Below are 23799 nucleotides of genomic sequence, written 5' to 3'. Positions count from 1 at the left end.
GATGCCGTGGAGCGATTGCTCCTGGTCCCTGGGTGGGGAACGCCCTGGCCGTGGCACACCGTGCAAGTGCAAAAGCGGCGTTTGCTGAGGGAACTCGGCATTTTCCAACAATGTCACTTCATCCAGGCACCCCAAAATGCCATGGGGTCCGTACCGCAGACTTCTGCCTTCCAGCTGCAAAGCAGTATGCTACATACACTGTCATTTTTGTGGCTGAAAAACACTCTATACCACGCCAGCGGACGTGAGCTGTAGCATACTGCTCTGGAGCCGTCTCTGGAGCACGGCTGCTGCCACCAGAGCTCCAGGCAAAACCCGGGATGATTTTGCAGAAAGTAAGCACTCCCAGCCTTTCAAAGCACACGCTGAACACAACAGCCCTTCCTTCTCGTAGCAAGCAAATTGTTCTAATGGCTCGTCAGATCATTTCAGAAACAAATATCTGCAGTGGTTCTGCAGAAACGTGGTGTAAATGCACCAGAAGTGAAATCCATGACACACTAATTTCTCCCCTTGGAGCATTAATATGAAAACACGCTAGCTAAAATTGAAGCCCGGGTGGCTGGAGGGGAACGCCTGTGGCAAAACCCGCTGCGTTGTGCCTGATGGATGAAGGTGCTGAGGGTGCTCGGGGAGCTGCTGCTCTGCCTCGGGGCTCTGTAAGCGGTGAAGCTGTGTGGCCCGTGGGCCGGGGCCCGTGGGCCGGGGCCCGTGGCCGTGCCCTGCCTGGCTCTGCTCGGCCGGGGCGTCCCCAGGGGGCTGCAGGGCAGCAGCGATGGCCCAGCCGGGCCCCGGCCCCGCTGCCGAGGGGAGCCCAGCGCCGAGCAGCGCACGGGGCACGTGGAGCAAACATTCGGCACGGGGGGTCGGCTCCGGGAGCCCCCCCGGTGAAGCGTGGAGGGTCACTGAGATCGACTGGTGTCGTTTCTGCTTTCTGGCGAGGGCGGTACTATTTGGCTGAAAAAAATCCAAAATATTAAATAGGCGGTTTAATTTACACATGACCCCGGGCCGTGCACAAGCGTCGACCTTTGCGTACGTGTGCAGGTATAGCGTGAACAAAACGCCGTGGAAGACTCACCTGGTGTGAATGTTTGCAAATAGGGAACAATAAGGAAAGAGCAATGCTGACTAATGAAAGGGCCATTCAGAATTAGAACAAACAGTTGTGAATGCTGTTTGGAGCAATCAATCTATTGTCTCCGCTATGACTTGAATAAATAGTTAATCTTTGGCACCCTGCTGAGCGATAGTGCTTTAAATAAAATGGTACAGCTGAACCTGAACAGTCCGCTGACGCTTGCTGTCAGGATCGCTGTAATTCTCTTTGTTTTTAAAGGGATCCTTGCTGCCCAGCTGCGGTTTCCCGCACAAGCGAGCGAGCAGGCCAGGTCTGTAATCTTGCTGGGAGGAGTTTGGGGGCTCGAAGAGCAGCTGCGAAGGAGCGGTCCGGGGGGGTCCCTCGCAGCGTGTGGGTGCCCTGCGTGGGCCCCCGCGACCCGCCGGCCCCCTGCCCGCGCGGCTCAGTGTGTGGACACGCCCGCACACGCGTGTCTGTCCCCCGCCGCGGCCGCTCGGCCTCTCCCAAAGACTCGCTTCCCCGTGGCTGCCCGGCACCCAGGCTATTAACAGGATTTAGCTAATTAGCTGCAAGCAGTGCCGTTCTCCCTCGGCAATGCGAAGGGTTCACTATTTTTATCTGACTCTGGATGTTTTCGGTTCCTAGGGGATTAAGGTCATAGGGCGCATATTTATTCAGACGCTGGAATTCTTACATCATTTTTCCATTACTTGGTTTTGAAGGAGGAGCCTCAGCCTTTCAACTCCCTCTTCTTCCCCTCTCGCTGTGCCCCGGGTGCTCGCCCTCCCTCCCTCCCTCCTCGGCGTGGGGAGTCAGCTTCTCTCAAACAAGAATGTTTTTTGCTTTCACTAGTGGTACAGAGACATGCTAACCAAAATCTTATTTTTGAACACAAATGGTGTCCAAGGGAGCAAAGGAGCCGTGTAGTCACTTCATACAATGCACTGTTGTTTATCTGCAAGCAGGAGAGTTTATTCTAATGCATTTTTGAAGCTATTACTTCCATATGTTGCTTGAAAACAAGGATGCTGCCTTGCAGGACAATTTTATTTTCCTTCAGAAAAATTCTGCATGGGTACAACCCTGACAAACCTCCACATCCTGAATTTATTACTATTTACAACACTTCAGTAATTCTGATACATTGAGGTATAGCCTGAAAACATTCCCAATATAAATGTACCTCTAGTTAACTGAATCATTCTATATACAACGCCTTTAAGGTGGACTGCTGAAGCAGGAATGTATTCGTCAGTAGTTTTAAAAACAGGGGAGTCAAAGCGTCTCTTTAAGAGTTGCCATTATACGGCCACTAACGGTTCAGGGCCGGTTCCCCGTCGGTGGTTAACTGCAGCTAGTGAGGGGATTAACTGCTGTCATTTCACTTGCTTTCTGGTGGAAAAAATGCACGTGATGAAGCATTTTCTCCTTGTGTGCGGTGTTTTAACATCCGCGTGGGACACAGTAGCACCCAGGTGGGCAAGACTCGGCTTTAGAAATGCGTCTCCTGCAACAGGACGGTGAGATCTGCGATGAGACTCAGGCCCTGTAGGAATTTCTCAGCGTCTCAGGCTGGTCGCCGCAGTTATGCCTTCTGCTCTTAGTTTAAAGCTGCACACGCATTACCATCTGTTTTTCCGGAGGAGCACCGCTCCCGACCATGACCTTCACCCCGTGCCCGTTAGGCTGCTAGGCTCCGAGCCCCGGAGGGCCCTGCGAGAAGCGTGGGGCTCCTGGGCTTGTCTCGGCCGCAGGTCCCGCGGAGCAGGGGCAGCCGTGCGGAAACGCCACGGGCCGCTCTCGCCGCCGCTTGGGCGGCTCCGCGCCGGGGGTCACCCCGCCGGCAGCGCGGGAGATGTCAGCGCTCAGCTCCTCCTGCCCGGCACAAATTTGGCCAGGAATCTGAAGCCTCACCAAGTTACGGTTTAGTCCTGGTTTTCCGTCCGCGCTAAGCTCATCCTCGGCGGTGAAGTTATAAATCACGACCCTTTCCCTCCCACCTTCCAGCGCTCTAAAGCACACGGGTCAGTGCTCTTCAAAGCCTGCATCACTTCCGAGTCTTCTTCCTGTCTCATCCACACGGTAAAACACGCTAGAAAATAAGAATGATTGGGCAGGGAAGGCAGAGAAATATGGTACACATTTAACAATAAAATTTCTATATAGAATTCCACAGTGTATTGAATCTATTTAATGAGTTTTCTAGATTAAGCTCAAGTCTAGGGAATTTTTATTATAATGCTATATCTCATAAAAATATCTATGCTCCTGTGAGAACAGACACCGTATTAATCTATTTCTTTAGTGTTAGGTGATTAGGTAATAGACTTTCTGCAGCAATGATATTGACACTATTACTCCTTGTGTAATTCAGTTAAAAAAAAGTTCTGCTCCTCAATGCCTTCTCTTCCCAGGCCCGTGACATGGTGCAAAAAAGGCGATAATGCGAGTGGCTGTGTAATCTATGGGGTAGATACTAAATACGATCCCTGTTTTGAACGGCATCAGGTCAGATGAAGTTTATATTTTTATACCAACCCACGGGCAGATGACGAAGGGATGGAGACCAGCCTCATAAGGATAGCTTGCACTTTGCCAACCCACTTCTGCCGTGGGCCCAGATTTGCGGCTCTCTCCAGGTTTTTTGTGGCTCTCTCCAGGTTTTTTGTGGCTCTCTCCAGGTTTTTTGTGGCTCTCTCCAGGTTTTTTGTGGCTCTCTCCAGGTTTTTTGTGGCTCTCTCCAGGTTTTTTGTGGCTCTCTCCAGGTTTTTTGCGGTACTCTCCAGGTTTTTTGTGGCTCTCTCCAGGTTTTTTGTGGCTCTCTCCAGGTTTTTTGCGGCTCTCTCCAGGCTTTTTGTGCTCCCTCCAGGTTTCGGTTCGGCAGGAGCTGTGGGGCAGCACGTCCCGGGGCCTGGGCTCCTTCGGGCTGATTCAGAATGCAAGGACGATGAGGACACAGCCTGCTGCCACGTCCTTTCCACCGTGACCTGCCGCTGTGCTCCACCACCCAGCGTTTGAGGTTTGCCTAACAGACTCGAGGAAAACCAAAAAATCTGGGTGCAGAAAAAGAACAGGATTTGTTCTGCTGGGGTACCTGATAGCTCGTCGCAGGCAGTGAGGGGTCGGGAGCCTTGGGGAGGGAGCAGAATTGGCCTCATCACACGGGCTCACGGGCAGCATCCCCAGCGTGTCCCGCTTCCTGCAACGGGCCGCTCCGCAAACCGGCCTCCACCGCCTGCCTCCGCTCCGGCCTCGACACCAGGACAGAAAATATTTTAAAAATAGAAATACAAAATCCTGACAGTGCTCTGCAGACGTCCAAAAACAATTTAATAATTTAAATGACCCGAGGATGGGTAATCCTTCTTATGATGAAAGTTGCGGGCCTTCTGGGATGAGGTTTTTAAAAATTTTCATCAGGAAATTGCTTAGCATCAGTCATTAATTCTCTTAGTGTGCCACCACACAGCTCCCAGGCCCCCTGTGTTTTTCTGTTTGTTTCTTTGGGTTTAGGGAAATCACTGTTCTACCAGGCACAAATTGGCAATATAATAAATAGAACTTTTCAAAAACAATATATGCAGTTGCATATACTGCAATACCTAGTGTATGGTTATATTCATGCTCAACAAGCTGCGCTTTCTGCTATCACTTTTTTTCACAATAACCCCATGATGCTGTGGTCTTTTGGATTTTTTGTTACTGTTTTATATGAAAATGAAGGATTGATACCACACAGCAGAGTTGGGTGTTTCTTAACATCCCCTAAACCACTCTCTGTCTGATGTTTCAGTAGAATCAGCTGAAAGTAATCAACTTTTCTTTTTACTCTAGACAGGGGCTGGAAGAAATTATATAGTTCGCAAATTGTCTCAAAGATTGTTATTTACTCTGGGAGATAGTTATGCAGAAGGGTAATCAGCAGTTGGTTATTTATGTCCTGCTTTCTTTAATCTGTTCCATATATTTATAAACCGTTCCACATCACCCCTTCGTATACATCTCTAAACACCTTGTAGCGAGGGGCTAGGCTCCAGCAAGGAGAGCGCGCCCCTCGGCCCCCGCCGGCCGACAGCGACACAGCGGAGCTGTCCTTACTTTGAGGAATCTCAAGAGGGTGAGTGCGACGTGGGTGCGGGTGGGCTCTGCTCTGCAGGGGGGCACGGCAGGACCGTCACCCCCCCGCACCCCTGCATCCTGAGGCGTGCTCAAATTCAGACGTCCCTGCTCTTTTCCCACGCTGACAATGGTCTTTGAGTACTTTTTCCCTTCTGTGTCAACAGCAGACCCTAGGGGCAGCACGTCAGTGTCACGCACTGCCTTACGGAGGACAGGGGGTGAACCCCAAGGTTTTTCCTCCTTGCCCTGAGGGCTGAGAGCCCGACAGGCAGGGTGCTGCACTGAGCAGGGCTGCTGCAGCCCCTGCCCACCCCAGCTCCTCCGTGGGTCTGTCAGTGTAAGCGATGGCTGGGCAGAGGCAGATTCAGCCGAGGGGCATGTTTCTTTGCCCCTGAACATCAGCGACCTCGAAAGTCGGAGGACTGCGGGAAACCTCCGGGGCAGCCGCTCCGTTTATGGCCGTATTGGAATAAGCCACCATTCAAGCCCTATTTCTTCTGAACAAATAAACGGCCTTGCAGCTCTCCACCGCTGCGGGCACAACCTTTCCCGATTCCTGCTGTTCAGAAGGTGGCTTCCTGCTCCAGCCTGCGAACCACGCTGGGAACGGCGTGCGTGACTTCCCCCGGCACTGTCCTCCTGCCTGACACCGCTTCCTAAGGGCCAGGACCACGCGATGACAAACCGTTGTTAGGCCCTTCTCGGGAATAGCTGCGTGCCCTCTGTGGGTGAAATGCCCTGACACTCAAAGTCCACGCAACGTTTGAGGGCTTCTCGAGAGGTGTTTGCAAGGTAGGACTGTTTATGAGCTGTACAAAAGTAAATATTTGGATGGCCTTTAGCTCTGGAATAGCAGACCAGATGGATCTTTCGGGACCCAAATCCTCATAGGGGAAAGAACTATGGGAAGAGAAAAGAGAAACAGAAATAAGTGGAGGACTACAAAAAACCTTTTATTCTGCAAAAAGGTTAAAAACAGAAGTTGCAAACGCAATTTGGGGGGAAGGTCGTTGTTTAGCTTCTACAAAAATACTTAGTTTGGCTTAAGTTTTAAAAAGCACAGAATTATCTGCTAATCTTTATTTGGTGTGTGACAAACACTAAATGAACAAATTTTAGAATCTGTAGGCTAGTTTACACCTCGATTATTATAGAAATTCAGTCAAGCTTCATTTGGGAATGTGTGTGATATAACACAACAATGGCAGTCAGGCCTTAAGAACCCACCAGCAGTTGATGGCAGCACTAGTACCGCTGTAAGCACACCCGTGGAATGCCCGACAGGGAAAAATAGCAGTATACTGGCAGAACTAAGCTTTAATGAAAGGCATTACTAGTCAGCAGTCTAAAATGCCTTACCTTAGGCGCCAGGAAGTACAGTAACAGACACGCCACTGCCTGTGTCTCACAGCTGAGACCCGGGTCACACCGTGGGCGACCCCTCCAGCCAGCGAGCCACTGCGCCCGTCCTCCTAACAGTGCGAACGCAGAGAATGCCTTGCTGGAAATACACGCCGAAAGGTGAAGAAGAAAATTGCTCGTTCACCCTACCCCCCTTTCTCACATTACCCAGTTGCAAAGTCTACAGAACGTCCTTGGACACGGAGCACCGCGGCCCCGCAGCAGCAGAAACGTCACCGAAGGAAGTTAGAGAGCAAGTGTTGCATAGCGGTGATAATTAGTGCAACCACATTAAGCTACAAATTGCATGGCCCAATGGGAGAGTAAAATCCCCAGCACTGAATGGCAGCGGGGTTTTGATAACCTTTCTGTGGCTGCCTGGACATGCGACTGACCACTGCGTACCGTGGTTACTCTGTACATGTCACAAACACCCGAGTATTAGAGGGCAAGGGAGCGTGCAGCCGCACCTGCTTCATCTTGCACATATTCGGAAGGGAAGAACGGGGAAGAGATGGTATCGGCTCTGTTGTACACTGAACACAGCAAACGCAGTCTGAGGTGATCGTGTGCACGTGATTATCCTGATGAACTAACAGTCGTGCACTTTTCCTCTGGTTCAGGGCGCTTTTGACACAAGGCTCTCTAAAGAGCTCTACGTTATTAAAGGAAGTCATCTCATTGGCGCTGATACAGCAACACCTCTCCGAGAGCCGGGGGGTTATTAGCTGTATACTGTGGTCCGTCTGTCACACTAACATACAGATGTTTTCTAGCTGTTCAGGCACGTTTCGTTCAACTTACCCCTCTGCCAACAGCAGCAAACCGCAGCCCGCCGCCCCTGCGAACGCCGCGAGCTGGAAGCGCCCCAAGCAGGGAAGGCAGCCCCAGCCCCAGCCCCGTGTTTTGCTCCAAGTCTGAAGTCGGCGTGGCACAGAGCCAGAGGAAATGCTCAGAAGCTCCCCGCGCAGTCCTGTTCACTGATTGCCAAAATGAAACAAAACCTGTGCTCAGCGCGTCGAGCTTCCCCTACTTCCCCAAATGAGAGATTCTTAAAAAAGAAAAATTTGGGTTGTCATTTCTTGTTCTGTTTTTCATAAGGAACAAGAATGCACTTTTCTGAAATTGTAACATTTTCTATTTGCAGGGCCACTGAATAGGGGAGGTTCCTAGATGAGTTTTTACCTCATAAAAATGTGCTTTTTCTGCAGATGGGTGTGGCGAAGAAAGAAAAGCTCTGCAAAAGCTCCCTATCCCGACCTACAATTTATTACTGCATAGATTTCCTAGTGCCAACGTACATGTGGCTTCTAAACTGGCCATGCCCCCCATAGACTGGTCAAGCCTGCTGGCTCACCTCACACCTGGCGATGGGAAGGGGTTGAACAGTTGTAGGGTCACTGCTGGTTTATTTTACCTGGGCCAGGCCTAAAACATCTACACTTAGCAGAGCCTGGTACTTGGTACGTGGCTCTTGAAGAGGCTGAAACTGTTAGCCTAATGTGATACAAAGCAAATACTAAGAAATAAAATATGCTCAAGAACAACCTGCTACCTTTTTAAATGAAAATCTTTTTTTTTTTTTTTTCAGTGTATATACTTTGATTACTAATAACCTTTCTTCTACAGTGTTGGCATTCATGTTTGAATCCCATATAAATCAATTGATGCTACCTTTCTCAACCAAAAGATTTATTATTATTTTCTAAATATTCTCAAATCACTTTGTGAAGGTGAAAGATGCTGGACAAAAACCAGCTACTTGGTTAACAGCACTAGCTGTGCCAGAATGACACCCTGCTGAGGACAGAATTAATTCCTGCTTGCAGGAGCTCTCCAAAGCATCAGTCTGCTGCGCTGCCGGCGTCCCAGGAAGAGCTTCACATCTCAGTGGCGGGTGCGATCCGTGTGCCAAAAGTGGAGTAAAAGCAACTTCACACAATTTGCAGGCTTCTCTGCCAGTTGGAGCGTAACAAAAGGTGCTATAGGGATAAATGTGGAACAAAATGTTGAAGTCTCTTTTTTACATTACCTTCTTCCTGTGGCACATGTTCTGGTTCTCACAAACATTAGAGTGTTCAGCTGTATTTTATGCAGGGCACTGGAATCTTGAAATAACGCGAAGGTGTTGCAGAGAAAACAGTGCAGCTGCCTGTTGTTAGAGGAGCAGATTTATGAGCCGCCAAGTTTTATCTCCATGCATACTAGTCCTATTCTTTAAGATCCTTGTGGCTGTGGCCTCGGTAACTGCACCGTCACAAATACCCATCCTCAGGGTAGCAGCGAAGGGGCAAACTTCACTGTTTGCAGGTTGATGAGCCGTTGTGCCATCGCCTGCAGCTGAACCGGCATTTCACAGCCGGCCTTGAGCTGTCGGGCTGCGCCAGCGGCAGCACTGGCCCCAGGTGGGGGGTTTGCTGGGGGGCAGGAGCTGCCCCAGGTGGGGGTTTGCTGGGGGGCAGGAGCTGCCCCAGGGCGGGGGGTTTGCTGGGGGGCAGGAGCTGCCCCAGGGCAGGGGGGTTGCTGGAGGGCAGGAGCTGCCCCAGGGCGGGGGGTTTGCTGGGGGGCAGGAGCGGCCCCAGGGCGGGGGGGTTGCTGGGGGGCAGGAGCGGCCCCAGGGCGGGGGGGTTGCTGGGGGGCAGGAGCGGCCCCAGGCGGGGGGTTTGCTGGGGGCAGGAGCTGCCCCAGGGTGGGGGGGTTGCTGGGGGCAGGAGAAGCTCCAGGGCGGGGGGTTTGCTGGGGGGCAGGAGCAGCAGCCGACAGCAGAGCTGCAGCAGCGGTGGTGGGGAGATTTTCCCCCAGCACATCAGCAGTCCCCATCGCTCGTGGGGGAGGATTTTCCCCCCACACATCAGCAGTCCCCATCGCTCGTGGGGGAGGATTTTCCCCCCACACAGCAGCAGTCCCCATCGCTCGTGGGGGAGGATTTTCCCCCCACACAGCAGCAGTCCCCATCGCTCGTGGGGGAGGATTTTCCCCCCACACAGCAGCAGTCCCCATCGCTCGTGGGGGAGGAAGAGCCTGCACTGCGTGTTCCCACCTGTAACCATGAATTCCCTGACATCCTACCCTGGGCTTCCTTCCTTTTAGAGTGGACATAAAGCACGGGGAGAATATAAATGCGTGTGAATGTAGAGGCCTACTGAAAGGAAACAGGTTGTTAAGGATTTGGCCTGAAGAGTTGCTTTTACGTGCTCTTTGAGGTTTTTGCTACTGCCAGACTTCTCTGTTAGGAGCAACTGTGGGACTCCAAATTTCATAGTGTGTTTTTGAAGTGCCTGGGATAGGCATCCATTCCAAGAAAGCGCTCACTTTCTGAAGGGCAAACCTGTAATGATCATTAGCCGTGTTAAAGCAAACACCTCTAGCTTCTGCAGTCCTTGAGCAGCTGGAAGAAATAGAATTTCACTGAAAGTATTAGTCTGTGATATCCTTTCTATTCTGCTTTACTCCTACGTCAGTATGCTTAGCATAAATTAAATCACATCCTACCCATCACGTCAGTGCACATTGTCTTTTCTGTAAATCAACCTTCCTACAAAAACACAGGAACAGCAACATTAAAACAATTTCAGGCACACTGGAAAATATAATGGTGCACCTGGAAATTTTTTTTTAATAACATATTCAGTAACTACTTCATGTTTATTTATTTCTTACGGGCTTTTTCAGTGCGTAGCATTGTCTGTGACTGGATTTAGTGCTCGTTGGGTGCCACGTTCCGCTCAGACAAGGGAGACGAGCGGGGAGAGGATTTGAAGTATTTGTAACCATCACTGCGAATGGTCACGATCTGTCAGGAGCTAGATGTGTCTGCTTCTGTCTCCGGAGGCAGGCAGCTATGAAAGAGTTACAGCTGGTCCAGGCTCGGGCTGCGGGGGTGCTGCCCGCCGGGGCCGGGCCGGGAGCAGCCGGGCTGCCCCCGCCCTTCTCGGGGCGTGGGGGCCGGCGCGGCCCGTCACCCGCGACGGGGACACGGACGGGCGGCGGCCCCGACACGGCTGCGGGGGGGCCCGGCCCGGGCGGAGCGGGGGGGGCAGCGAGGGGCTCTGCGGAGCGGGGGGGCAGTGGGGGGTCCCTGCGGGGCAGGGGGGCAGTGGGGGGTCCCTGCGGGGCGGGGGGGCAGTGGAGGGTCCCTGCGGGGCGGGGGGGCAGTGGAGGGTCCCTGCGGGGCGGGGGGGCAGTGGGGGGTCCCTGCGGGGCGGGGGGGCAGCGCGGGAGTCCTGCGGAGTGATGGGGGCTCTTCGGGGCGGGGGGAGCAGCGAGAGAGGCGAGGGGGGAGAAGCGGGGAGAGCTGCGCCCCGGAGCGCGCCCTCGGGGGGGAAAGGGGTGCCGGGGGGGGTGAGGGGCAAGGGGGTGAGGAAGGAGGGGGGAGCGGAGGGGGATCAGGGGGTGGATGAGGAGGTGCCGGTGCGTTCAGCACCGCCGGTGCGGAGAGCGGCGCGGGGCGGGGCCGCCTCACCCCGCGGGGGTGTGTGTTACACCCCCGTTACACCCCCCCGTTACACCCCCCCTGTTACACCCCCCCTGTTACACCCCCCCTGCTTCCCGCGGGGTTGCTCGCCTGCTCAGCTAAAAGCAGAACGCTGAGAGAGAAACGTTTCGTTTTCGTGGCTGAAAAAACTGAATCCGGGCTACAAACTTCTGCTGCGTTGCGGGGGGTGCGGCGGGCGGGGCCGTGCCAGGGGCTGCCCCCCAGCCAGGGGCTGCCCAAACTGCCCCCCCAGCCAGGGGCTGCCCAAACTGCCCCCCAGCCAGGGGCTGCCCAAACTGCCCCCCAGCCAGGGGCTGCCCAAACTGCTCCTCAGCGAGGGGCTGCCCAAACTGCTCCCCAGCGAGGGGCTGCCCAAACTGCCCCCCAGCCAGGGGCTGCCCAAACTGCTCCCCAGCCAGGGGCTGCCCAAACTGCCCCCCAGCCAGGGGCTGCCCAAACTGCTCCCCAGCCAGGGGCTGCCCAAACTGCTCCTCAGCCAGGGGCTGCCCAAACTGCTCCTCAGCGAGGGGCTGCCCAAACTGCTCCCCAGAGGGGGCTGCCCAAACTGCCCCCCAGCCAGGGGCTGCCCAAACTGCTCCTCAGCGAGGGGCTGCCCAAACTGCCCCCCAGCCAGGGGCTGCCCAAACTGGTCCCGGGCCAGCACCACCTCTGAGGGCTCCGGAGCGAGTTGGTGGGAGGAAGAGCCATCCTGCACGAACGCACCTTCCCGCACCTTGCTTGAACGGTGGCCACCCCGGTACCGCCGAGGGAAAGCTCTCGCTGGCACAGGCGGCTGGTCAGGACAGGTAACCTGTCAGCTGTCGTGACATGTAGGGAAAGGGACTGGAAAACAGCGGCACAGCCGGCGTGCAAAGGCAGCCTCAACCCTGGCTCATCCGACAGTTGGCACCGGTGGCTTGTTAACCTTAAGAAAATTTAAGTGTCACATCTGCACGTAATTGAACGTGCACCCAGCTAAACAGGGTCCCTGCCTGCACACGGACCCGCAGAGCCTGCCGGTGCCGGTGCCAGCTGCAGACCAGCAGCGGGCCAGGGAAGCTGTGGTGCACGAAACTGTCCTCAGCGCTTCACGCGCGGCTGGGGGGACACGGCCCCGTCTGTGCCGCCTTCCAGAGACAACGGCGCCGGTGTTGGCCCAGCTCTGAACAGCTTGAGTGTTTATCAGCTGTGACTTCAGTGCTAAAACTGATCAGCTGCAGCTGCACAGAATCACAGTGAAATGCTTTAAATACAAATTGCGCTGCAGGTGTGGGGATAGTAAGACAGGAGTTTTGCGTTTGGGGGGAACATCTAGGCAGCTCAGTGGGCCAATCCTTGGAAATGCTGAAAGATATTTAGGCCCCACAGCTGAGCAAGAGCTGCAGACGCTGCAAGGGCCAACTATATTGTGGAGTCATTGTTCATCTGAAAGGTGAACTCCAAACAGCTACGAGGATGTTTTTGGTCACCCAGGAGTTTGAACACTGCCAGAACACAAATGCTAAAGTATGTCTTAATGTTCTGACATCGTTAAAATGCCATGCAACGTGTGGGGAGTTACCCCAGCTGTTGCTGTCATCTCAGCTTCAATACCCTCTGCACCAATAACAGCAACGACAGTCCTGGGGACAACTGGAATTTTTTCAACTCAAACGCAAGTATTTTTTTCATACCTGTGCTTGCCATTTCCTCTTAATTTCTATGAAGGGAATCGGTATGTTTTCCTCTGTTTTACTGCACATTTCAAAGTTGATGATACGGCTGTTCTCTGCTTGCTCAGTTGGGGATATTTATGAATTGTAGTAACATGCCTGCTTGCAAGGTTCCCTCCCTTTCCAGCGAGGATAGCTCTGATGTACGCACAGGCAGCGAAGCGGTTTGCTTGAGGTGTGCACAGCAAGTCCCTGAGGCCGATGGCATCTGTCAGGGCCCTGAGGGCACCGATCAGCCCAAATGGCCCCGGCCAGCCGCAGCTGGACACCCCCCTCACCCCCCCTCCCACGGCCTGGGCCCCTGTTTTGGCCAGCCCGGGGCAGGAGGATGCTGAGCTCCAGCCCTGCCGCAGCTCTGCCGTGCCTGGCTGTGGGACGCCGAGCCGGGCTGCCCTCGGTGCCCCCCAGCACCCCTGCTCCCTGCCTGGGGTGCTCGCGGGGCTCTGCCCTGCTGCCCCCAGGCCCTTAGGGAGCCCCAGCCCGTGTGGTGCCCTCCTGGTATTCTCCTATTCACATCTAAACATCCAAGATTTGAAAAATTGGTAGAGAAACATCTTAGATTGCTGTGCGTATTTTCTGTGTTGAGCTGTTTGCGGTTCAAAATTGGCTCCCCACAAAACCGGCCATGTTACAGACCCAGGTGTGCATTTAAAACCACAAATAATTTTAAGAACATTTATGACTGACTTCAGAATTTTGAAACTTGGATTTTGAATCTTGGAGGCTTCTTTCCTGAGCGTCCGAGTTTGCATGGTGTAAAGCAATACAAAATGAAGCAATACAAGTGAAGGTACTGAGACGCTGGCACTCTCAGCTGGAAGGCTCCTAACCTGGTCTATGAACAAGGTGGAGTGATGATCAGTGCTCACCTGGACTGATTTCAGACACTGCAAGACTTACGTAGACAGCTGTCCTGAACAGTTATCGCAGCAGCTATATACTATGAATTTTAAATTTTATGCACAAAATATCCCATAATGGACAGCAATAAATTTCTGTTGAGAAATACAACTGGAGCTGTATCCAGTTCAGAAGTAGTTCAGAAGAATTTCAAATTACTTAAAAATAAATAAAGGACATGTACCTTTGCACAGTGCTCTGAAGTCTACAGGACTCAGTCTGACACACTTTGATGGACATTAGCAAGCTGTACTCTGAGGTATGGATTAGACCCCCGAGGACCAGATTTGGGGCTTTCCACCCTTGTTTCCTGTGGCTTCAGGAACAAAATAAACGTAGGGAGCAGCCACTTGTGCGACCCTTCCTCACTTCCAAAGCGTGAACTAAAAAAAGACAGTGAAAACTCCGAGACCATTTCCTTCAAGCTGTATTTTGCAGTATTGAAAGTACAGAATGGCCCATTTAAGTAAATGCTGGGATAAGCTCACAAAGCCCTCTAAGATCCATCTCTGAGAATAAGAGAGTCCATCCCTCAGGGTTATAAAAGAGCTTTCAGGCAGCAAAATATTACATTGCATTTAAGGGTTTTAATCTGATATAGTTTGGGGTTTTTGTTGTTTTTCCCGCCAGTATAAAAAGCTCTTCATAAAGATCTCTCTAATAAAAGCATAAGCCAATTAGTAAAGCCATAAAGACAGTGATGAAAGTAAGTCAAATATGATTATGGAGGAATTGCATAGCCAGCGTATGAGTGCCTCCTCCATTATCCCTTCGCAGAGCACGGGGAGCCCTTTCCACTGGGGTGGGGGTCGGAGCTCCGAGCGCTGGCCCCTGCACTGCTGCACCCCAATGAAATTTTGGTGGCCGCAGCTCTGCACGTCCCTGGGGAAATGTGCAGGGAAGGATGTGTCCCACCCCATGGAGACAGCGGAGCAGTGACATAATACCGACAACCAGTAACATCTGCTTTAAAAAATAAATTCTCTGTGCCACTTATTGCCTGTTCTTTTATTCAGGACAGAGATACATCATTTAGCAGATCTTTTAACCACAGCCTTCTCTTTTCCAAGCATGGTGTGATTAATGTCTTACATACGCTTTCAAAAGGTGAGCTCCTCATAGTTGGAGGAAATCGTAATTAGGGACCAAATTAGGTAAGCACGGCCTCACTGTTAGGGCTGAACATGGTGGGTGTCCTGCCTCCAGCCCTGCGAGCCTAGCAGCCGGCCAAAACCGAATCTAACCGAGACCGGTGCGTGCGTCCCAGCTGGAGGCCCACCTGAGCCGCTGCCCGGGGGGGTCCCTGCGTGCCAGGGGAGTGGGTACCAGTCCGGGGGGGCTGCCCCACGGCTGCCCGGGCCGCCTCCGTCGCCCCACAGCCACCTCCGTGCCCCGCGAGGGCCTGGGTCAGCCCCGGCCCGTGCCCCAGCGAGCACCTCGCCAAAAGCTGGGTGCGGGCTGTGCCCTGGCCGGGGGCAGTGCCGGGGGGGCCACGGGAGCGCCTGGGGCGTCAGCGGCCACGGTGGCTGTGCACCCCCACGCCGAGGGCCGCGGGACGAGACCAGAGCACAAAAAAATAGCCAAATGCACGCCGTTTGTTTGTTTGTTGTCTGAAAAACAAACAGAAGGCTGTTCTGTGTTAATATTCTCAAGTCTGCTCTCCAGGGAGCTGGCCTAACCAAAGCTTTTGGAGGAGGTTGCAGTACTTTTTTTTCAGCTGAAAAACTGAATTCGCTTCCGGCCAAATTTTCACCGGTAGCAACCTCCACAACAGGCAACATCCATCTTCCGAACCCCCACTGAAACGCGTTGTCCTAAAATCTTGAGGCCCGCCTCGTCTGTAGGCGTGGGGGCTGCAGCCCAGCCCTCGGGACGGGGAAGCGGGGAGCCTGGAGCGCCTCGGCCCGTCGCTGCCCGCCCGCTCGCAGCCTTGCCTCCCGCCTGCGCGGGCTCCCCCGTCCCCAGCCAACGGAGCTCTTCGCTCTTCGGAAGGTGCGTCGGTGGGTCGGGGATATCACACATCCCTCCTCGGTGCCGATTTCCATCGCATTTTCGGTGAACCTGCCGATGGATAATGTCAAGTGGCGCTTTGTCGTCTTCCTTCTGCTTTATTTCAGTAGGAAAAGCTGTGAAAATACCAGAACCTGGGTCAAAAATGTAACAGCCCAAACTTATAAGACAACTTTTCAGTGGCATCTATGCAAGCGGTGACATTGTTCTCCAAGCTGTGCAATGAAAATTCATGGGGACAGTGATATTACAGACTTATCTGACCCTCCGGCTTGTTTGAAAAATTCGGCCTCAAGACCATTTTTTCCCTCCTAGTGGTAAAGCTGCTTATTAAAAACTAACCCGATTCTTGAGCCCTCTTGCTCAAACTTAATATTCAAGGCAGGCACCGAGACTGAAAATATTCAGACTACACTGTCTGGGTTGTAAGGACTGGAAAACCAGGAGCCGTGACAGAAAATGTTAGGCAACCTTAGCTGGTAGCGGTGCTTTCCCTGCAGTAACAACACCAACACCCATCAGTCTTCCATCTCTGTGCAGAGGAGGAAGAGAAATAATCCGATCTGCATTTGCACCTTCAGCCAACTGGGCTTGGCCCAGGGGTCAGAGCTGTGAAGCTCTGGAGCTGGAGGCAGCGACAACTCCTGCTCGCTGGATGGGACCCAGAGCGGCACTTCCATACTTTCTCCTGCTCTCCCTGAGGTTATACCGTAACATCTCCTCTTGCGAGTTACCCACGGCAGTGTCTGCAGCAAAACTAGGTATCAGCCCTACAGTACGCGCTTAAACATTCACGTCAGAGGTCACACACTTCAGACTTCAGCGTGGTTTTGCCTATTACCCTTTTCCCATTGCCACTGGCAAACTCTTATTTTTGGACACAGATTTACCCCACGCTTTTTTGTTTTTTTTCCCACACGTATAGATCTTGTCCATCTGAATTTACCACGTGCCAGCACCGCACAGTTTTCCTTCACAAAATTAGCTCGTGTCCCCTCTACACCTCCCCTGCTCTACAAAGTGGCTGGCAACGTGCATCTCCCCTCAGTATTCGTACTGGGCTCCTGCGACAGCACAGAGGTACTGCTTCAGCCAGTCCTTGCTTTGCCTGGGTGGAAAGTTATTACTGATCGGATGGTGCCATTTGACGGGACGGGTGAGTTCTGGCCCCGGAGGAGGCAAAGCACCGGCTGCAGTGAGGATGCAGTGCCTGAAGCTGCCCAGCCCGAGCTCTGGACCTGCCGAGCCGCTGCCCTGGGAGCTGCCGTGGCCGAGGCCGAGGCAGGCTGCGCGCCGGGCACCCGGCTGGGGCGCGTCTCCGTCGCGTCCCGCCGGGGATGCTGGGCGTTCCACGTCCCTGCGCTTCCCCACACGCACCCACAGGGCTAGGATGCCATTGCACCCCACTGAGCGGTCAGCATTTCTTGATTTTGGAAACAGCTTCTATTATAATCCGTTATTGGGTGAGTCAGCCCTCAGGTATTCTTTTGAAAATGCTTTGTAGATGATGCTATGTTTCACGTTCCTGTTTTCCCAGGTTTTATCCACTCCTTTCCTTGAAGAAGGCAGAGGATTCACAGATACCAGCGCAGTCATCACCCAGTCATCGGTTTACTTTTACGCAGTTGCCACACTTTCGTGCTGTGGTATTTCCTTTCCCCAAAGAAACCGGGAAAGTACATCTACGCTGAGTGCGGTGATTGCTGCCTGGGTCCCGTACAAGTAACTTCTTGCGGCCTGCAGCCACTTCCGATTCTAGTTTCCTGTTCCTGAGCACTGCCAGACTTTTCACCTGGATGCCATATGGCTCGGGATCCCTTTCCAGCTGGGTGTAATTTGACACAGCTTCCTCCAGCCTACCCTGACTTCGATGTAATCGCTGTGGGCTGAAATTTGTAAGGCTTGTGCGCCAAAGACACAGCAGCAGATGTTCCCACCACTCTTTTATTTTCTTTTTTCCTGTGTGTGGACATGTCAAGCTAAATCAGGTATGTTTGATATATGACAGAATGTTTGAGATATATATATATATCATACATATATATATACACATATACGATGTCATGTTTGATCAGTTCATCTTTGATACCTCTGATGGAGGCATCCAGGTAAAATTGCAGTGTCTGCAGTGCAACTTTACGCAATAGTTGTCTCAGGAGTTGCACAAAACCTTAGAAGAAATTCTCCAGAGGAGTCCAGCAGTGGTTGGTGTCTCTGGGCATGAGCATATTCTGCACTGCATTTATCTGTATGTCGCGGCTCACTGGAGGTCAGCAAGTATCCCACATACAAGGCCGACTTCCACAACTTCGACTTGTTTTTTTACTTAATTGTATGTTTAATTTGTACCTCCTAACAAAGGCGGCCAGCGGTCACGATCCAGCAGAGCTTTTGTCACTCCATTTGCATCCCTACCTGAGAAAGTTTCCCACAAAGGGCAGACTTCACAGGACGGACTCATCAAGTTCAGCGTCACTGGGAATGGCCATCTCCTCCTCCCGGGCGGCTGGCTGACCCGCTCACTCACCCGTGCCCGCCTGGAGATGTAACACACGACTGCAGTGTGCTGAGTGGCACTATAGGACGGTGAGGTCAATCCTTCCCCGGGTCGGCAGTACTTGACAGAGTTTATTTCTGTTACTGAATACTGAGAACAATTTTGCCTTTCTTTTCTCAAGTAGTGGCTTTTCAGACATGGGCATCTGCTGCAGTCGCTGGCTCTTCTCATCGCTCCGGCCCGTGCGTACCTCCGGCTGCCCTGACTGGACGGCAGCCCCCAGCCCCTTCTCCAAGCCGCGGGCTCCATCACCCCAGCGATTTTGCTCCTTCCCCTCACCCCCTTTTCCAACCCCGCTCCCCGCAGCACAGCGGGCACCCCGCGGGGCAGGGCCTGCCCCGGCCCACCGCTGCCCCTGCTCCCCGAGCCCCGCCGTGCCGCTCTGCTCGCGCGGCGGTGGGGCCGGTTTGGTGGGACCGGGGCGGCCGCAGGACACGTGTGGGAGGAACCGCCTGGCGCCGGGGGTCCGGCTGCTGGATTCGGCCTGCGGCTGCCCACGGTGACATCCCAGGGCCGGCAGTGAGCTCAGGCTCCTTTCCTGGCCGCAGGCAGAGGGAGCAGCATCGCAAGGTGCCGGGAAGACACCCCCGAGGAACTTCTGGGTAGCTGAACTTGCCAAAGAGGTGCGGAACCCTTTGTGTCACACCTGGAACCTCATTCACGGCGAGCACGAGCAGACAAGCTCGTTTGCCTGACGTATCTTTAACTCGGGAGAGACTCGCTAAGCGCCCGTGAGCGCCCTTTGTTCATGACAACGCCAAATACAGCGAGTTTCGTGTAAACCACACCTGAAGGCCCATTCGGGAGGTGCACTTTCTTTGCCTTGTGTTCGGAGCCCGACGTGATTATTTGCTGCCCATCAGACGCCTCTCCCTGGGGAGACACGTGCAAGAACTGAGGAGAAATAAGGCTCTGCTGAGGAGCAGTAGCAATCTTTTTATTTCTCTGACAGGGCTGCATCTTTCTCTGGCTGAGCCTTCTTGTTCAGCGTGATGTCTTCCTACACAGCGTGATGGATGTTTCATCTTTGGTGATTTCCCTTGTCACCTACCTGTTGGACATTCTTCACCATCGTGCCTTCTGCCACAGTACCCCCTGATCTGTCTCCACATTCTGTTTTCCCCTCAGTTTTGTGCATTTGTACAGTCGCTCCTGAACCTGGTTTGGGTTTCCTATTTTCTGTGCTCTGCTCAGTGACTCTCTGTCCGTGTATCATTTATGTGCTCTTACGACAACAGCTTCCGCAGCTCTGAAGCTCAGACCTCTGCAAGCCTTGTAATACGAGCTTCTGCACATTTTGTTCCTATTACTAATCAGCCATGAAATATAGATAATCATAGGAGCCAGCTATTTTGCAGCGTAGCAAAGACTGATTTGTCATTTCTCTGGTTTCTCAGGCAAAGTTATTGAGAAGATTCCTTTCACAAAGGGTATTTCTGTAAGCCGAGGATGACTTTGGCGCCCCGCCGGGCTCCGTGCGGGCCGTTTCAGCCTGCCCCTCCGTAGGTCTGTGCTGGGGGGGGGGGGGAGATCAGCGTTACCGATACCTGTTGTCGTGTCCCGACAGCCCCTCACCGCCACGCCGGGGCTGGTGCGCCGGGGCGCTGTGGGGCGAGCGGGGCGGGGGCGTCCCCGGGCAATTTCGGGCCGGCCGGTGATGCGCGGGGGCCGGCAGCGGCGGGGCCGGCAGCGGCGGGGCCGGCAGCGGCGGGGCCGGCAGCGGCGGGGCCGGCAGCGGCGGGGCCGGCAGCGGCGGGGCCGGCAGCCCCCCCGCCGTGCAGCCCCCCCGCCGTGCAGCCCCCCCGCCGTGCAGCCCCCCCCGCCGTCCGTCCCCCCGCCGCCCGTCCCCCCGCCGTGCAGCCCCCCCGCCGTGCAGCCCCCCCGCCGCCCGTCCCCCCGCCGTGCAGCCCCCCCGCCGCCCGCCCCCCCGCCGTGCAGCCCCCCCGCCGTGCAGCCCCCCCGCCGTGCAGCCCCCCCGCCGCCCGTCCCCCCGCCGTGCAGCCCCCCCGCCGTGCAGCCCCCCCGCCGCCCGTCCCCCCGCCGCGGCGAGCCCCGCCCCGCCCCGCCGCGGGCTGGCGTCGCCCCTTTAAGAGGCGCGCGGGGCCGCTGTGACGTCGCGGGCGCAGCGCCCTCCCTAGCCCGGCCCGCCCGCCGCGCCGCCAGAGCCGGGAGCGGGAGCGGCGGCGGCGGCAGCAGCGCCCGGCGCCCGCCCAGCCCAGCCCAGCCCAGCCCCGCCGGCACCGGCACCGGCCGCCCCGTCCCGCCCCGCCGACCTGCCATGCGCCGCGGCCCGGCGCCAGCCTCCGCCGGCGGGAGCCGTCCCGGCAGCAGCGCGGCGGCGGCGGCAGCAGCGGCGGCGGCGGGCGAGCGCTGAGCGCCGCGGCCCCGCAGCAGGGCGGCCGGCCGGCCCCGCCGCGGCGCGGCGCGGATGTCCGCGGGCTGCCCGCGCCGGGAGGACTCGCCGCCGCCGCCGCCCGCCCGCGCTGACGGGGCGGCCCCGCTCCCCGCAGCGCCCCGCGCCCGCCCCCGGGCTCCCCGCAGCGCCGCCGCTTCCGCCCGCCCGCCGCCAGCGCCGGCGCCATGGCGGGGAAGGGGGCCGCGGCCGGCGCCGGGGTGCTGCTGGTGACGGCCAACGTCGGCTCCCTCTTTGACGACGTAAGTACCGGGGCCGCGGCCGGGGCCACGCACCCGCAGCGCGGGGAGGATGGGGGGGCCGGGTCTGGGGTCTCCAGCGCCGCCCCCCCACCCGCGGCTGCCGCCCCGCAGCCGGGGGGGGGGGCTCCGCCGCCCCGGGAAGGGCGGAGCGGGGCGCTGGGGAGCGCCGGTCCCTGCGGAGCCGGGTCCGGTCCCTCCGCTGCGCTTCCTCCTCAGGCGCCCGGAGCGGGGCAGAGCGTGGGGTGATCTCGGCCCCGGGGGAAAAACCCAGCGTGGCGTGGGGCGCTCCCCCCGCGGGGCTGCGGCTCGGCTGACCCCCCCCCCCCCCCCCCCCAGGCGTTCCCTCGAAGGGGCTTCGCGCGGCGCGCTGGGGAAATACAGTGTAATTTGTGTTTTGCGTAGCACGCTCCGGCAGGCGCTTGGGATGTTTGTCACCGCGGCAAATAAAGCGAGTGCAACAGTTGGTGCGGCTAGCAGTTAATCAGAGAGAAGAATGCGTTCTTGTAAATTCGCGTCAATTAAGACAGATGTTTACACGTATCTGGAACAGCAGCCAGGCTTCTAAACCCCCTGGGCTGCGCCCCGGGAGGAGCCTGGCGCGGCTGACATCGGTGGCGAAGCGCTGTGGGACCCGAGCTGGGGCCGGCGTGTCGCGCAGGGCGGGGGGAGCGCTTCTCGGGGTCTGCTGCTCGCACACACACACGGCAGCGTGGGTCTGGCAGAGCTGGGTCCCAACTCGCGCCGCGTTGTTGCTCCTGCTGCATGTGTTAGGGCTGGCTTTGTGCGCGGGGCTGGCGCGCGAGGCAGAGTGCGATGTGCTGGGGTGTAAGCCTGGTTTTGGTTGTGTGCTCCCCCCCGCCTCAGTCCTCAAAGCTTGCTTTTTTGTTTTTTTTGGTTTTTTTTTTGTTTTTTTTTTCATCATCTTGAAGGCTGACCTGAAGTACACACTTTGATACCTGTGTAGTCGAAGGATGCGATCCATCTTTTCGCCAAGTTTAGTAAACTGTGACGAATTGTCACCGCAGTTATTTTTACACCTACACGTGCCGCTTCATCTTAAACGAGCACTCTGAAAATATACATTTCGTAATAGTTCTCATGCCGATGGCCTTAGCCTTGCGCAGGGTCTGTGAGCGGGGCGGCGTTCGGCAGGGCTGCTGCAGATCACTCCTGCCGTGCGGTCCTGCTGCCGTCGCGAGCCCGCGGGTGACACCTCCGCTCGGCCCGAGCCTGCTCGCTGACCCCAGCCCGCTCTCTCCCGTGGCAAACGCTGTGGTTCAAAGGGCTCTCCTGCCTTCTCTCTTCTTGCCGAGCGCGATGGCAGCGGCCGCTTTGGAGCACTGTCACTGAAGAAATCCTGTGCTGTCAGACTGAACGATTTCCTGGTTGTTCCTGGTTAGTATTTGAGACTCGCTGGCGTTCCTGGGGAAGGTGGAGTGTTAGTTGTTGTTTATTGTTCTGCGTGAGCGAAGCGGGGAGCGCTTCTCCTCTAGCAAGCGACTCCCTTGCGATGAAAAAATTTCATTTTCTGCAGCGACAAACCCGGGCTTATTTGAATATGTTCCACTGCAGGGTGGGGAATGGAAAGACTGGTCTGAGCTTTCGTGATTACGCTTCTGGTTTGTTGCTGTTGGAGTTGGGACTGGCGGCTGCCCGGTCAGGTTTCTGGAGTAACACTGGTGCAATTCAGGCGCAATAAAGATGACATTAGCATGGTTTGTGGACTTAGCTTTCCAGTTATGTGTTAGAGCTCTCAGTGGCTGTTCCTGCTTGTTGGTCCCTTCCTATTCAGTTGAGGAATAAGTCTCTCTGCTATGACCCGAAGTGATTTCAGTTAAGAACAAGGACTCCTGCTTTCAGAGACTTCACCTAAGATGGGCTGGAAAACCATTTCCAGTTCCCTTTAATCCATTTTTTTTTTTTTTTTCCATTTCTGATTTCAGATTTCAGTTGGTGTTCCATATTTTAATCAAACACTACATTTTTTTAGTCAAATTTTGCTGGACCTTGAGGTAGCGTGAGGGTGTGCGTTTTCAGGACACGGCGCAGAAACCCTGAGCAGGCGGGGCAGTCGGGGGCGAGCGTCCCCCGCCAATCCCACCTTCCCTGGCCGTGGGGCTGCTGGGGCCGCCGGGGCAGGGACCCCCGCCGAGGGACTGCTGCTCCCCCCTTTCCGTGCCAGCAGCCCCCCGCCTTGGCCCTGCGATGGGCCTTTCTCCCGCTCCTCTAAAGCAGCCTGAACGTTGCTGTGTGGGAACAGCGCGATTTGCACTTGGGATGTGTTTTGTGTGAGTGCTGTTTACTCGGCTGGCACATGCTGTACGTGCAAACGCGCTTCAGTCGAGACCAGGATTTTGCAGAAGAGTAATTTAAAACATCGTTGGTAGACAGGTTTGTCTGGGTGGGATAGTCTTTCCTAGATCACTGGTATTGCTGACCTGGCTGTACTTTTGCAGAGGAGAAAATTGCCATATATTTTTTTTTTTTTTTTTTCCCCCCCCCCTTCTCTCTGATTGCCAGAAGCAAGTTATGATAACATACTGGTTTGTTCCTGCCAGCCATCTGCATCCACTAATAACCTGTTCCAGTGCTGACCTGGGAGCTCATGAATAAACATGTTAACAGTGAAGAGGGACTGTGCTGGGCTTGTTTCATTCCTCGAGCAGTTTTGCTGCTTCATTAAAAACGTTAATGCAGTATTAGATCTTCAAAGTTTCATGAACACGTGCATCTCATGAATATGAATGTGTATGATTTTTGGTACGTTTGTGTTTACGTAAGCATTTAATGTTTGTTTTGCTGTATAAACATTTCCTGGTTTTTTTGTTACTGTATACTCTTGCTAACAACAGAAGATGGAGTTCAGATTGCCTGTGGGTCAGTTTCGCTT

At 55.0% G+C, this 23799-nt stretch overlaps 1 protein-coding gene across 4 annotated transcripts in view; it reads left to right on the top strand.

The window, feature by feature from the left end:
* Positions 1–20786: 20786 nt before the first annotated feature.
* The window catches only part of INPP5A (inositol polyphosphate-5-phosphatase A), a 248190-nt gene continuing 245177 nt past the window's right edge, over positions 20787–23799 (top strand). For all 4 annotated transcript variants that reach the window (XM_042787472.1, XM_042787459.1, XM_042787468.1 and 1 more), the window contains exon 1: positions 20787–20909. In XM_042787472.1, coding sequence (XP_042643406.1) covers positions 20835–20909 — 75 coding nt within the window. In that variant the 5' untranslated portion in view covers positions 20787–20834. The remainder of the gene's footprint in view (positions 20910–23799) is intronic.

Source organism: Tyto alba, unplaced genomic scaffold (assembly GCF_018691265.1).
Source record: "Tyto alba isolate M040663 unplaced genomic scaffold, T.alba_DEE_v4.0 Super-Scaffold_1, whole genome shotgun sequence".
NCBI classification, from domain to species: Eukaryota; Metazoa; Chordata; class Aves; order Strigiformes; family Tytonidae; genus Tyto; species Tyto alba.
Note: the sequence above shows the minus strand (reverse complement) of the source record. Positions and strands in the feature narration are given on the sequence as shown.